At 43.8% G+C, this 14795-nt stretch overlaps 1 protein-coding gene across 4 annotated transcripts in view; it reads right to left on the bottom strand.

The window, feature by feature from the left end:
* GALNT13 (polypeptide N-acetylgalactosaminyltransferase 13) overlaps positions 1-14795 on the bottom strand; it is a 261092-nt gene that overhangs the window by 50176 nt on the left and 196121 nt on the right. For all 4 annotated transcript variants that reach the window (XM_054971446.1, XM_054971448.1, XM_054971445.1 and 1 more), the window contains one exon: positions 12138-12277. In XM_054971446.1, coding sequence (XP_054827421.1) covers positions 12138-12277 — 140 coding nt within the window. The remainder of the gene's footprint in view (positions 1-12137; positions 12278-14795) is intronic.

The raw sequence follows: 14795 nt of genomic DNA, 5'->3' as shown, positions 1-14795 counted from the left end.
CATCAGAGCCCATTTCTGATGAACCGCACAAACTTTAGGCTGGTTCATTTGGTTCGTTTTTTGGTTTGTCACTGCAGACAGCCTGGTGCCGATCAATCAGTTTCCTAGGCAACAGGGGATGGACTTCCTGCAGACCTTCTGCTGACCCGGAAGTGGCCTTCTGTTGGCATGGAAGTGACCTTCTGCTGGCATGGAAGTGACAATTTGCTGACCTAGATGTGACATTTTCACAAACCAAACGAACCAGTTTGCAAACCGCGGCAGGTTCATGAAAGTCTGTGGTTCGTGAAATGCGATGAACCACGAATGACAGTTTTTTTCCTGTTCGTGCCCATCTCTACTTGTGATTGGCCACTGGAGATGTGATTGGCTGTGCAGATTTTTAAAAAAAATCTTTGCAAAAGTTGCCAGCAGAGCATAGGGATCTACACTGTGTGAAGAAGGTAAGCTGTGTGTATGCTAGACAATATTTTAAAACAATAAACAATGTTCATTTTAAAAGGAAGTTTAAAACATTGAGGTGTTAATATGAAGACTTTTGCTGCCACTTTGTAGCTGCTTCCCCCACCCTGTGCCAGTATCCCAAAGGTGCTGCAAGTCCAAAAACTGTGGGGACCCAGGGCCTAGAGGGGAAAAGATTATATTAGTTAAACAGCAAAACAGTATCCTGATGGTTAGCCTGCTAAGAATTTGGATAAACATCTTAACATCATTTAAAGTAAATGATTTTACTTTTTTCTGCAGTGTGACAAGTGGGTCCCCATAATAAAATGCTGCAAATTGTGTTGTGGGGATGTGTGGGGGCAGGGAGCTGTGCTGGATCTGGCAATGTTGTAGCTGTGGTGGTCCCAAGAGTGGCAAGGGGGCACAGGGAACTTGCAGAGAGGGGGAATCTTGTTTTCCCTATCTTCACTTCCCCCTTTTCCTGTTACTCTTTCCCTCTCCTAAACACCCTTCCCTATTCCTTTTTCCCCTGCCCTAAGCCCTTCTTTTCCCAGTTCTGCTCCCCCTCCCCCAAACCTCCAATTGCTTTAACCCAAACCTCCAATTCTTTTACTCCCCCTCCCATTAGCTGCTACCTCCTGACTGGGCCTGTGGAGGCTTGGGGCAGCTTGCAGCTGCAGTGCCTGGGCCTGGGGCAGCTTGTAGCCATAGCACTCAGGCCAGGGAAAGGCAAGACTACAGAAGGTGGTCACCTGCCAGCTTCTGAAGCAGCTGGCAAGGGAGGACACCCTCCATTCCTCCAGTGGAGGCAGCGCCCCAAACACAGCCGAGTCATTTGGAGTGCTCTGTCACTGAACAGTTCCTGCAGGTTCTGTCCAGTTGCTCATTTCATCTCACACAGACATGACTCTAAAAGAGTGAACTTTCTCCATTCTTTTAACATACATTTGCATGGCAAATTGACTTTGGACATGCCATACTTAGAATGTTGGGTTAGGATCTGGGAAACAGTAGTTCAAATTCCCATTGTGCTTTGGAATTTTGGGGCTGTCTCTTTCTCTCTCAGCCCAACCTACCTCACAGGGTTGTTGTGAGGATAAAATGGAGGGCAGAATGATGTTGTAAGCTGCTTTGGATCCCCATTGGGGAGAAAAGCAGGATATAAAAATCTAAATAAATAATTTCTGTGGAAAATGTCAAATAAATAATGTCAGGAAAATGATTTTGTGTTATTAAATCCTGCATTTTTTCCTGTTTTTAGATTTTTCCGCAACCCTGGGGAGTCCCCTAAGGTTGCAGAAACATCTCTTTTGATCCCAAGTATCCCTGACATGTGGGTTTAAATATTCACCTGGGTGGCTACTTGTGAATTAGTATTTAAAATGGTTCCAGGACTGTCTTTAGTAGATGGGAAAGGTTAACCTGCTTTTGTACTAATTGCCTGCCATGTATCAGGAACCTGAATAGAAAAAGACTGTCTTTATTCCAAATTTGTCAACCAATATACCATGGAATGGAGAAACCTGGCAGTCTATAAGAGGTTAATATCCTTTGCGGAAGATTTGGAGTGAAAAAGCAAGATGACCACACTAAACATGAATCCCAAGCCTACTGCATATTTGTGCAGAGGGAAAATAAATTCAGTGCCTGAACGTATTTGGCAATACAGCTAAAGTTTGGAATTTATTTTTCAGTCCATATATGAAAGAAGCTTATTATAAAGTTATAGTAAGACAAAACTTTACTACTTGGAAACTAAAAGAAAAAGAGTAGAGTATTTCAAGAATCAAATAGAACTGGTTGGAGGTCACCAATACAATTAAGTTTTATGGCACTTTATCAAGTAACCAGAATCTCTAGAAACATTGCTATTAGGAAATATTGAAGAGATGGTCAGGTTTGATACACTATTAGCTGCTGGTTCAGTTACATGTTGCCAAGTTTTGGGAAAAGGCAACAAATTCACATGTCAAGAACTGATTACTAATAGTTTGTGATATTGTAGCAATGGTGATCTTTGTTAAATGAACTTGGAGAAACAAGACCCCATATTCAGTTTTCTCCATAATATTAATAATTTTATTCTAGAGAACTGAGAGACGTGAATTTGACTTTGCTATTTCAGATGTATAAAAATCTTTGAGAGCTTTAAGAATCTTGAATGTTATTCCGATGCTTATGTATGTTAGTTTTTAGATTTGTTGTACTGATTGAATAAGACAATTATTCCTGTTAAAAAGGAGCTACAAATTGAAAGCTTTGATTCATTTCTCCCTTGACATACATGCATCTCAGACTTTGGTAATAACAACTGTATTTTCATTCACGCTTCAAGGAAAGGAAAGGAATGAAGTGATAGCAGTTGTGGCACATTCTTAACATAGTTCAAGATCTTCAATTAAGGACGATATACTAGCACACTTAATAACAGAAATGAGTAAGTGCAAGAAGAAAATAGCTAGTTTTGCTGACGTTGACAATGTGACAAGTTTTGGATAAAAAAAACAGCTAATGGGGAGGTGCTTGCACACCATCGTTTTCAATTATTTAATATTAGAGTGGAGCTGCAACTACTCAGTTTTTCATGAACTTCAAGACAAGATTAAAACAATGTCTTCATTTTTTTTAGTGATTCCCCCCCCCCCCACCAAAAATATTCACTTATTTACATCACCCTGAAGGAGATTTTGCCCTAAGTTGTACTCAGTGATGTAATACTGCAATCAAATATGACTGGTATTATCACGTCATCCATGGCGTTATGTCATTAGTTCAGTGAGGAGGCAACAGATGACAGGAAAAAAACCTATTACCAAAATAGCAGCTACTGGATGGCATGAAACAAGATTAAATAAAACCAAATTTGGGAGAAGAATCAAATCATCATGGGTGGGAATAACTGATAGGCGCAAGAAGTGATGTTCCTTCCCCTGAATTTGTCCCATTCATATGGAAAAAAAAATGCACAGGGACATCAAAAATCCTGTGGTTGGAGATCATTTCCTTTGTTCATTTCTTTCTCATCTTTTACATGGAAGCAATCAGTGCTACAAGAGTAAATCAGGGAAAAAAATCTCAACCTTAGCCTCTTTTGGGGTATTTAATTGTTTATTTTTTTCTTGCAAGAGACATTTAGAAATATGCAAATGTAATTGTAATGTGCCAACTACTTCATTTCTGAAGAGTCCAGTAGCACCTTTAAGACTAACCAACTTTACTGTAGCATACGCTTTCGAGAATCACAGTTCTCTTTGTCAGATGCATGGAGGGTAAGAAGAAACTGGTCAGATATATAGGTGGAGAGGGGAGGGGGGAGTAGATGCAATCAGTAGCTTCTGATAATGGGATTAGTTACTTCTGATAATGAGATAATCATTCATAGTCCCTATTTAATCCAAGCTTGACTGAGTCAAATTTACATATGAATTCCAATTCAGCAGCTTCCCATTGGATTCTGTTTTTGAAAGGTTTCTGTTGAACTACAGTGACCTTTAAGTTGTTGATGGAATGTTCTGATGGACTGAAGTGTTCTCCCACTGGTTTCTGGATGTTGCCATTTTTAATGTCAGATTTGTGTCCATTTATTCTTTTGTGCAGAGGTTGGCTGGTTTGTCCAATGTACAGAGCAGATGGACATTGTTGGCACATGAGGGCATATATCACATTGGAGGATGAGCAGCTGTAAGAGCTAGACATAGTGTAGTTGTTGTCATTGGGTCCTGAAATTGTATTTCCTGGGTAGATATGAGGGCAGAGCGGGCATCTGGGTCTGTTGCAGGGTCTTGTACCTGTGTTGGTGACTCTGCTATCCAATTCATGGTTGTAAGTGAGAAGTTGTTTAAGGTTGGGGGGCTGTCTGTAGGCACAGAGAGGTCTTCCACCCAGGGCTTGTGAGAGAGAGGCATCATTTTCCACGATGGGTTGTAGATCACTGATGATACATTGGATGGGTTTGAGCTGGGAACTATAGGTAACAACTAGGGATGTGCATTTCGGCTTTCTGAAAGCCGAAAGAAAGCCGAAACAAAAGTGTTTCGGCTTCTTTCAGGTTAGCCAAAACGTTTCAGGCTAAGCCGAAACGTTTCGGCTAGCCGAAAGAAAAAAAGCCGAAACGTTTCGGCTTTAGGCTTTTTCAATGGGAAAATGCCTCCGGCGTCTTCCCGGACGTCTGGGGGAGGCATTTTCCCACCGAATCAGCCCAAAATTGGTGGGGACCTTCCTCTAACCCCTCTCTACAAACCCTATGGGGAAAAATGAAGAAGCAGGCTTCCTTTGCCAGGGGTGGCATTTTGCATGCAAAATGCCCCCTCACCCTCAGAGGCCCTTCTCCCACCCCTCCTCCCACCCCCCACCAAGGCTCAGCCTGCTCCCACTTGGGGGGGGCATTTCATGGCCTCCCCAAGTAGGTGCTCTAATCTCATTCTCTACCACTGACAGCTGGGGGAGGCTTGTCTTGCCAGGGGTGGCATTTTGCATGCAAAATGCCCCCCAACCCTCTGGGGGCCTTCTCCCACCCCCCACCAAGGCTCAGACTGCTCCCACTTGGGGGGGCCATTTCATGGCCTCCCCAAGTAGGTGCTCTCATCTCTACCACTGACAGCTGGGGGAGGCTTGTCTTGCCAGGGGTGGCATTTTGCATGCAAAATGCCCCCCAGCCCTCTGGGGCCCTTCTCCCACCCTTCCTCCCACCCCCCACCATGGCTCAGACTGCTCCCACTTGGGGGGGCCATTTCATGGCCTCCCCAAGTAGGTCCTCTCAGCCCCCAAAGTCCACCCCCTACAGCCCCACACAAACCCAATTCCCCCCCAGCTGCCACACACAGACCCAAATCCCCACATTAGCTCCTCACAGACCCAAATCCACCCCCACCTGCCCCACACCCATAACCCCAGGAACAGGCTGGCAAAGGCCAGCCCTCTCCCTTTGTTCCCTATGCTGGGAACTTCTAAACTCTCTTTCCCTGGGCAATTCTGCACAGCCCAGGGGTGCCACAATGGTGGGCACTCTTCTGAGTGCCAGCTGGTCCCTGTGAAAGAGCACCTGAACCACAGACACCCTCCCTCAAATTCCCCCACCACCTACAGTGATGGCTGGCCAGCCAGCCCCATTGTTCCCTATGATGGGAACCAACTGCACAACAAAGAATAAAACAAGAACAACACAAAATAAAGTTTTTAAAAAATTATTTTCTCCCTTCCAAAGTACAAGTAGGCAAAGCATAATGACACATTACACCAGCAGTCCCCCACACAGAAAAATAACACAACTCACTTAACATCAGAGAATCACAAAGCACGATTCCTGTCAAAAACACTTTATTTCTTGAACAGCTTTAGGTTACACAGCAGGGGGGGAACACCAAAGGGCATGGAAGCAGTATCTTACACAAAAATAACACAACTCACTTCACATTAAAGAATCACCCCAAAAATTGCTGTCAAAAGCACTTTATTTCTGTAACTGCTTTAGGTCACACAGTAGGAAGGCACAACAGAGCAGGAAAGCAGTGTACTACACAAAAATAACACAACTCACTTCACATCAGAGAATCACACAAACACAATTGCTGTCAAAAACGGTGAAGTGGGTTGTATTATTTTTTGTAGTACATTGCTATCATGCCCTGTTGTGCCCTCCTACTGTGTAACCTAAAGCTGTTCAAGAAATAAAGTGTTTTTGCCAGGAATTGTGTTTTTGTGATTCTCTGATGTTAAGTGAGTTGTGTTATTTTTGTGTAAGATAGTGCTGCCATGCCCTTTGGTGTTCCCCCCTGCTGTGTAACCTAAAGCTGTTCAAGAAATAAAGTGTTTTTGACAGGAATCGTGCTTTGTGTCATAATGCTTTGCCTACTTGTACTTTGGAAGGGAGAAAATAATTTTTTAAAAACTTTATTTTGTGCTGTTCTTGTTTTATTCTTTGTTGTGCAGTTGGTTCCCATCATAGGGAACAATGGGGCTGGCTGGCCAGCCATCTCTGTAGGTGGTGGGGGAATTTGAGGGAGGGTGTCTGTGGTTCAGGTGCTCTTTCACAGGGACCAGCTGGCACTCAGAAGTGTGCCCACCATTGTGGCACCCCTGGGCTGTGCAGAATTGCCCAGGGAAAGAGAGTTTAGAAGTTCCCAGCATAGGGAACAAAGGGAGAGGGCTGGCCTTTGCCAGCCTGTTCCTGGGGTTATGGGTGTGGGGCAGGTGGGAGAAAAGAGCACCTACTTGGGGAGGCCATGAAATGGCCCCCCCAAGTGGGAGCAGTCTGAGCCTTGGTGGGGGGTGGGAGGAAGGGTGGGAGAAGGGTCCCAGAGGGCTGGGGGGCATTTTGCATGCAAAATGCCACCCCTGGCAAGACAAGCCTCCCCCAGCTGTCAGTGGTAGAGATTAGAGCACCTACTTGGGGAGGCCATGAAATGGCCCCCCCAAGTGGGAGCAGTCTGAGCCTTGGTGGGGGGTGGGAGGAAGGGTGGGAGAAGGGTCCCAGAGGGCTGGGGGGCATTTTGCATGCAAAATGCCACCCCTGGCAAGACAAGCCTCCCCCAGCTGTCAGTGGTAGAGATTAGAGCACCTACTTGGGGAGGCCATGAAATGCCCCCCCCAAGTGGGAGCAGGCTGAGCCTTGGTGGGGGGTGGGAGGAAGGGTGGGAGAAGGGTCCCAGAGGGCTGGGGGGCATTTTGCATGCAAAATGCCACCCCTGGCAAGACAAGCCTCCCCCAGCTGTCAGTGGTAGAGATTAGAGCACCTACTTGGGGAGGCCATGAAATGCCCCCCCCCCCAAGTGGGAGCAGGCTGAGCCTTGGTGGGGGTGGGAGAAGGGCCCCAGAGGGTTGGGGGGCATTTTGCATGCAAAATGCCACCCCTGGCAAGACAAGCCTCCCCCAGCTGTCAGTGGTAGAGATGAGAGCAGAGCACCTACTTGGGGAGGCCATGAAATGCCCCCCCCAAGTGGGAGCAGGCTGAGCCTTGGTGGGGGGTGGGAGGAAGGGTGGGAGAAGGGCCCCTGAGGGTATGGGGGCATTTTGCATGCAAAATGCCACCCCTGGCAAAGGAAGTCTGCTTCTTCATTTTTCCCCATAGGAAATAATGAAGAAGATGAGCAGCAGCATGCTAACAATATGCTGCTCCTTCGCTTTCTTATGGGAGGATAGGGGGACCTGCTTTGGGGGGCCATAACATGGCCCCCCAAAGTCCAATCGGTCTGAAACTTGGGGGGTTTGTAGAGAGGGGTTAGAGGAAGGTCCCCACCAATTGTGGGCTGATTCGGTGGGAAAATGCCTCCCCCAGACGTCCGGGAAGACGCCGGAGGCATTTTCCCATTGAAAAAGCCGAAAGCCGAAAGCCGAAAGTAAGCCGAAAGCCAAAAGCCGAAACGGCTGGCCGTTTCGGCTTTCGGCTTATACGAAAGAGAATCCTCTTTTGGCTTTCTGCTTTCGGCTTTAGCCGAAAATTTTTGGCTTGCACACCCCTAGTAACAACCAGTGGTGTTCTGTTGTTAGTTCCTTTAGGTTTGTCCTGGAGCAGGCTGTTTCTGGGTACTAGTCTAAAACAACCTGCTCCAGGACAAACCTAAAGGAACTAACAACAGAACACCACTGGTTGTTACCTATAGTCAGGATCTGAGAGGATCACGGCAACACAATTTGACTTATGATCTGATCATGTCTTAAAATTGTATGAAACCTGCATCTACAAGTGATCATATGGATCAGTATGGAAGAGGTCTGGATGAACCAGCTATTTAACATTAATGAACATTAGAGAAAGTGTCTGGACTCAGTTCCTAGCTGAGGTACCTGCCAAAATGTGTCTAAAATAATGGTGGTATTTCTGTTTGAAGCCATTTTTTAAAAAGAGAAAACTAAAAGAAACCATATTTCATATACGTTCCTGAAAGTGGGGCTGTTTTTTTCAAATAACCCTAATCCCTCATATACAAGGGCTGACAAATCCACACAGACCAGCCACAAATGCAACCTAGAGCTCTTCAGGGGAAACCTCATATTTGCAAAGAAACCTTACTTTACAAAAAAAAGAGTAAATGTTACGCACATATACATCCCATCCCAAGTTAACAGCAACTTCTGTGCAACACAACACAACAAAAAGGAAGCTTGGGCAACATTACAGGATGCTGTCGCAACTCAAAGCAGTGAACACACATTGCTGCTTGAAATTATTCTCCTGTTTCCATAGGAACCCAGCTCTTATTGGGGAAAATAAGATGTTTTTAATTACTGTTTCATAACTTCACTTATCTTGGTTTGCCTGTCTGACCACTGTGTGGCAAAACTCTATTATTTCATGCTTATCATGCATACTATTTTAAAATAAATGTCTTGAAATACTATCAGCCTTCCTTTTAAAAAACATAGTTATAATGACAATCCTGAATTGGCCTTTACTATACATTGTTATTTTAAATTCTAAAGTAGAGATTACCGTCATTTGTGAGGTAAATGCTGCTCACCTTTTTGTAATCACACTTTCATATAAGGCTTTTCAGACAAAATAGATTTTCTAAATAATGAAATATGGTGAAAGATGGGTGATTATTAAAATAGCAAATTATCTATTAATGGTTTGGGATGAGCAGCTTCCCCCAGTTCTAACTGCAATGGAATTCATTCTCTTCTTTTACTTCAGGATTTTGCTCAGATGATCTCCTGTTAAATTTAGCAGAGCAATGAAGAGCAGAGTGCAAGGAGTAAAGATAGAATACTCATCTCTCCTCCCACCCAGGGCTTGCTAAGAAAAGATCGGGAAACCCCCCTCAACTATGAACTCCTTTTGAATTTGAATATTAATATACGTTTTCGTTGGAAGAACACTCTGAAGGAGGGAGAATCAAGATTTGAGAGTGAAATCCCTCACAGAATTACATATTTATTAATAATGCTGACCAGTCCAAAACCTATAAACAAGGGCCAACAAATTCAACATTTCTGATCTTGAAGCATGAGGAATTTGGAGGAGTGAGGAATTAAATACAGTTCTCCAGATTAGAGTCCCTCCGCTCTTAACCACACCCCCAAACTGGCTTCACAGAATCAGAATCACAGAGTTGGAAGGGACCATACAGACCTTCTAGTCCAACCCCCTGCCCAATGCAGGATGAGCCTAAAGCATCTCTGACAAATATTCATCCAGCTTCTTGAAAACTGCCAATGAAGGGGAGCTCACCATCTCCCTGCGCAGCTGATTCCACCATTGAACTACTTTGACCGTGAAGTTTTTCCTAATATCCAGCCGGTACCTTTCTGCATGTAATTTAAGCCTGTTGCTTCTGGCCCTGTCCTCTGCAGCCAAGTGGAACAGCTCCTTGCCGTACTCCAAATGACAGCCTTTCAAATATTTAAAGAGAGCAATCATGTCCTCCTTCAATCTCCTCTTCTCTAAACTAAACATTCCCAAGGCCCTCAGCCTTTCCTTGTAGGGCTCAGTCTCAGACCCCTGATCATCCTCATCGCTCTCTTCTGTACTCTCTCAATTTTGTCCACATCCTTTTTGAAGTGAGGGCTCCAGAACTGCACACAGTACTCCAGGTGCGGCCTGACCAAGGCAGTATAGAGAGGGACTATGACCTCCTGTGATTTTGATGCAATGGCCCTTTGATACAACCCAAGACTTAGTTTGCCTTTTTTGCCACCGCATCATATTGACTGCTCATATTTAGTTTGCAGTCCACTCTTACCCCAAGATCTCTTTCACATACACTACTACCCAGAAGTGTATCCCCCATCCAGTATTTGTGCTTCCACCAAAATGGAACCTGTAGCACCTGACACAGTGCATGTCTTATGAAAACAAAATCTGAAAAGATTTGCAGAAACCATCATATTTTTAGGTGTATTTCATTTAATGTGAAATAATTCAGTAACGTATTAAGTCTTACTCATTGTTAGTTCTGGGCCACCAAACCTTACCCACCCATCCTTCCTACTACCAAATTTACCCAACAGAGAAGGCATCATGGAAATTATGCCTATTAGCTGTGTAGGCTTCAGTCTTAAGGTCTGGATTCTCCCATGAACACATACAAGAGTTTGTACCAGGAAGGATTCCCTAAAGCACACGTATTCAGGCCTTCAGCTGAGGTCATGCTGCTTTGAGACCTCTGTTTCCCTTCTCCCAACTAGCCTCAGAATAAGTTTGGGTACTGGGGCAAAAGCAGCAGGACTGGGCAGCCAGTGCTCTTTGGTGAGAGGGACACAACAGGGGGTGGATCATAAACAAATTAAAGAAGTTAATTTGGCCCAAGAGTTAGTTCCAGATCAGTTCACTGGAGTTAGGATTAAGGGAGCTTGCTCATCTTCACTACACAGCAATAGAGATGGGCACAAAACGAACTACGGAATAAAATTCTGTGTGGAATGGCTGGTTCGTTTGCACTGAAACACATGTTCCATGGGAATGCGTGATTATGGAACAAACGAATTTTTCCAGCCGTTCCATGGCCGGGTTCAGAGTTTCACAGACCCCGTGCCAGTTTCCGCCCATCGGCTGAACCCAGCATGGGGTCTGTGAAACTGACAGCCCATTTCTCCTGCTGCCTGGGCTGTCCGTTTTACAGACCCACAGCACAGCGTCTGTGAAACGGACAGCCCAGGCAGCAGGAGAAATGGGCTGTCTGTTTCACAGACCCTGCGCTGGAACTGGCGCAGGGTCTGTGAAATTACAGCTTTTTCTTCTGCTGCCAGAGCAGTGGGAGAAAGAACCTGTCATATCACTGCCTCTGTGCCAGTTCCAGCATGGAGACTGTGAAACTGACAGACCGTTTCTCCTGCTGCCTGGGCTGTCTGTTTTACAGACCCACAGCATGGGGTCTGTGAAATGGACAGCCCGGGCAGCAGGAGAAATGGGCTGTCAGTTTCAGAGACCCCGCACTGGAACAGTGTGGGGTCTGTAAAACGGACAGCCCTGGCAGCAGAAGAAAGAAGCTGTCATTTCACAGACCCCCCTCCCCCGCCCGTTCCAGTGCAGGGTCTGTGAAATGGCAGCTTCTTTCTTCTGCTGCCAGGCAGCAGAAGAAAGGGGCTACCTGTTTCAAATGCCCCGCACCGGCTTCAGCAGCTGGTGCAGGGCGATTGAAATGCCACGGAACAACGAACCACGAACTGGGAAAAGGACGGAAGTTCGTGGTTCGATGTTCCGTGGAATGCTACAAACCACGAATCACGTGGTTCATTTTTTTTTTGTTCCGTGCCCATCTCTACACAGCAATCTTTGTTGGTGCTACTTGGCACCACTTAGGGGAAGTACCAAGACAAATATATAGTGCAAAATCCCAAATAACAACAACATTCAATTTATATACTGCCCTTCAGGACAACTTAACACCCACTCAAAGTGGCTTACAAAATATGTCATTATTATCCCCACAACAATCACCCTGTGAAGTGGATGGGGCTGAGAGAGCTCTGAGAGAGCTGTGACTGACCCAAGGTCACCCAGCTGGCTTCAAGTGGAGGAATGGGGAATTAAACCCAGTTCTCCAGACTAGAGTCCCTCTACTCTTAACCACTACACCAAATTGGCTTCTACCAAAGTGGAACCTGTAGCAGCTGACACAGTTCATGTCTTCTGAAAGCTTCTGAAAAGATTTGCAGAAACCATCATGTTTTTAGGTGCATTTCATTTAATGTCAAATAATTCAGTAACATATTAAGTCTTACTCATTGTTAATATAAAAAGAAATACTTCATACCTCTCCAAGTGAGTAATATCGCCTTGGAATCTGGGAATCTGGATAGACATTTTCTAGGTACCATGAAAATGGATTACATTTCAGGTTCTCTCTCAGTGCCTTTCTGGCTGATACATCTCCATAATCCACTTTGACAACTCCTGAAATTTTTTTTTTTTTAGAAAGACAGCATAGTCAATATTCAGATTCTTTCAAATTGCGCAAAAATGACACTGATTATTTTACTATAAAAAAAGAATGTACATAAATCCTTCCCTCTACCAGTGATGAATGTGTCACCTTGAAACTGAAATAATCGGAATCTAGCCACTTTAGGGTACAGTGTGTAATACCTATTAACCACCAAAAGCATATCTCTAATCCATTGAGTCCTATTGAGTTAAATGCCTCTGTTTTTCTCCTTAGGCTGTTTGGATTAGTAGCAAGACAGCTTATACCATGCTACTAACTAGCCCCACAAGACAGAGCTGTTGATTGGCTGCTGTGAGGCTGGCCATGAATATAAGCCAAATTTTAAAGACTGTAAGTGTTGCAGAAAAGCATGTTTTTCTCCACACAATGCAAAATAGCTAATTTCACTTGAATAAATATACTAAGGGCATATTCTTTTCCCCTGCCCATTCATGCAGTGACCAATGAATCCTACCCTAGATCTGCGAGAAACTGTGTGCTATGAATGAAGCAATGTATAATGTATTTTGGTGTCATTATATTTGCAACTAGCTAGACTGATGGCATATGAGTTTGGATCTCTTCAGTTGGCCTGTATTCAGTTACAAGTAGGAAAACAGTTTTCTGACACTGCCTTAAAACTGGTTGTCAACTTCCTGCCTGATTTTCTTCATAACATGAAACCATTTAAAGGTTCGCTGTATTAAAAAAGCTTTTAGTCTACACATGTATTTAGACTGCATTTGCCATAGTATTTCATGGTTGTATTTAATTTCCTAACTAGAGATGTGTTACAAAAGTGACAGTAGCAGAACAAGCAATTATCGTAGCCTTTACATCACCAGGCAATGTTAACATAAATCAATTGTGCTCCGTTCATACACATTCCACCAGATCAACTTTCTGACAGCTCATGAACTTTGATAGGAAACAGCCTGGCAATCTGACGAACACCACACTAGTTCTGAGATCAGAGAAGATACAATGGAAACTGGAAAGAGTGCACATACATATGGTTTCAAATTTCCTATCTACAGATAAGCACTCGATGATGTACAACAGTGATATAAAAACGGCTGCAGGTGCTTATAGTCCATCAAAAAGTATTTGATGCCATTAGTGCTCTATGCAATATGGCTTATATTTCAAAGACCTCTATCATCTATCATGCATTGCCTACACATTAGTATAATGCAAAACAGATGATAGCAATGTTGGAGTATGTGTATGCATGAAGAGCCCATCAACACTGAAGCATGGACATGGCTAAATTTGATAGTCTACACAGAATTGCTATCATGATAAAAGTATTTGTTATCCTAGGTTTTTTTTACTCCACAAACATGAGAGGAGTTGTCCAATATCACTGCTTCCTCTGTAAGTTTTCATCACATAGTGTTGGCATTCTATGGTTTGAAGTGCAAGTAAATTATGAATAAAAACAGAGAATACCCACCTTAACTAGCACAAGAATAACTTATTTTATTATGGGATTCATAAAACAGTATATAAAATAATCTTAGATTGACTGTACCTTCCACCAGACATCCATAAGAACTTTCATAGTATGAGTGTTCTTTTTTTAATGGCATGATAGCCAAAGGCTTTGAATACTGCTGAGTTCCTGGGTACCCCCCTGAATGCCATCCCTAGAAATATGTACCTATAGTTGGTCCTTCTCACCCAGATGTTAAAAAGGTGTGTTATACCAATGTAATAAATTATTTAGCAATCCAGAGAAGTTAGCTTTGACATACAATTTTGTTAGCCTTTGAGGTGCTACTGGACTCAGATTTTATTAAGAAATGTATACTCACAAGAATATTTTCCCAAATGAAGCCAGTGTTTTAAATCAATAACCACTTTTGATGAACGCATACCCACAGGAATGTGAATAAAATAATTCTAAATAGCTTAAATATGATTACTGGTATCTAACAATTATTAACTGCAACATCAACCCCACATTCCGATCCCCTTTCTTTCCATGATTCCATTTCCACCCTAAAGATTGCGAGCCATCAATCAGCTCTGATAAGTTCGCCACTCCTTGGGAACATTTAAGCAAAACTTCTAAATTCTTCAGGTCAGCTCCAGGAACGCTCATTAGCAAACTGCTTCTTTGTGAAGCACTAGAAGACTATACATTTCTTTTATCACACTCTGGTAGCATTGGTTGTTGTGGATTTTCCGGGCTGTATAGCCGTGGTCTTGGCATTGTAGTTCCAGACATTTCGCCAGCAGCTGTGGCTGGCATCTTCAGAGGTGTAGCACCAAAAGACAGAGATCTCTCAGTGTCACAGTGTGGAAAAGAAGTTGGCAGGTAATTTATATCTACTCAGGAAGGTAGATATAAATTACCTGCCAACTTCTTTTCCACACTGTGACACTGAGAGATCTCTGTCTTTTGGTGCTACACCTCTGAAGATGCCAGCCACAGCTGCTGGCGAAACGTCAGGAACTACAATGCCAAGACCACGGCTATAC

This window comes from Eublepharis macularius, chromosome 2 (genome assembly GCF_028583425.1).
Source record: "Eublepharis macularius isolate TG4126 chromosome 2, MPM_Emac_v1.0, whole genome shotgun sequence".
In the NCBI taxonomy this organism is placed as follows: domain Eukaryota; kingdom Metazoa; phylum Chordata; class Lepidosauria; order Squamata; family Eublepharidae; genus Eublepharis; species Eublepharis macularius.
This window is presented reverse-complemented; position numbering and strand designations above follow the sequence as displayed.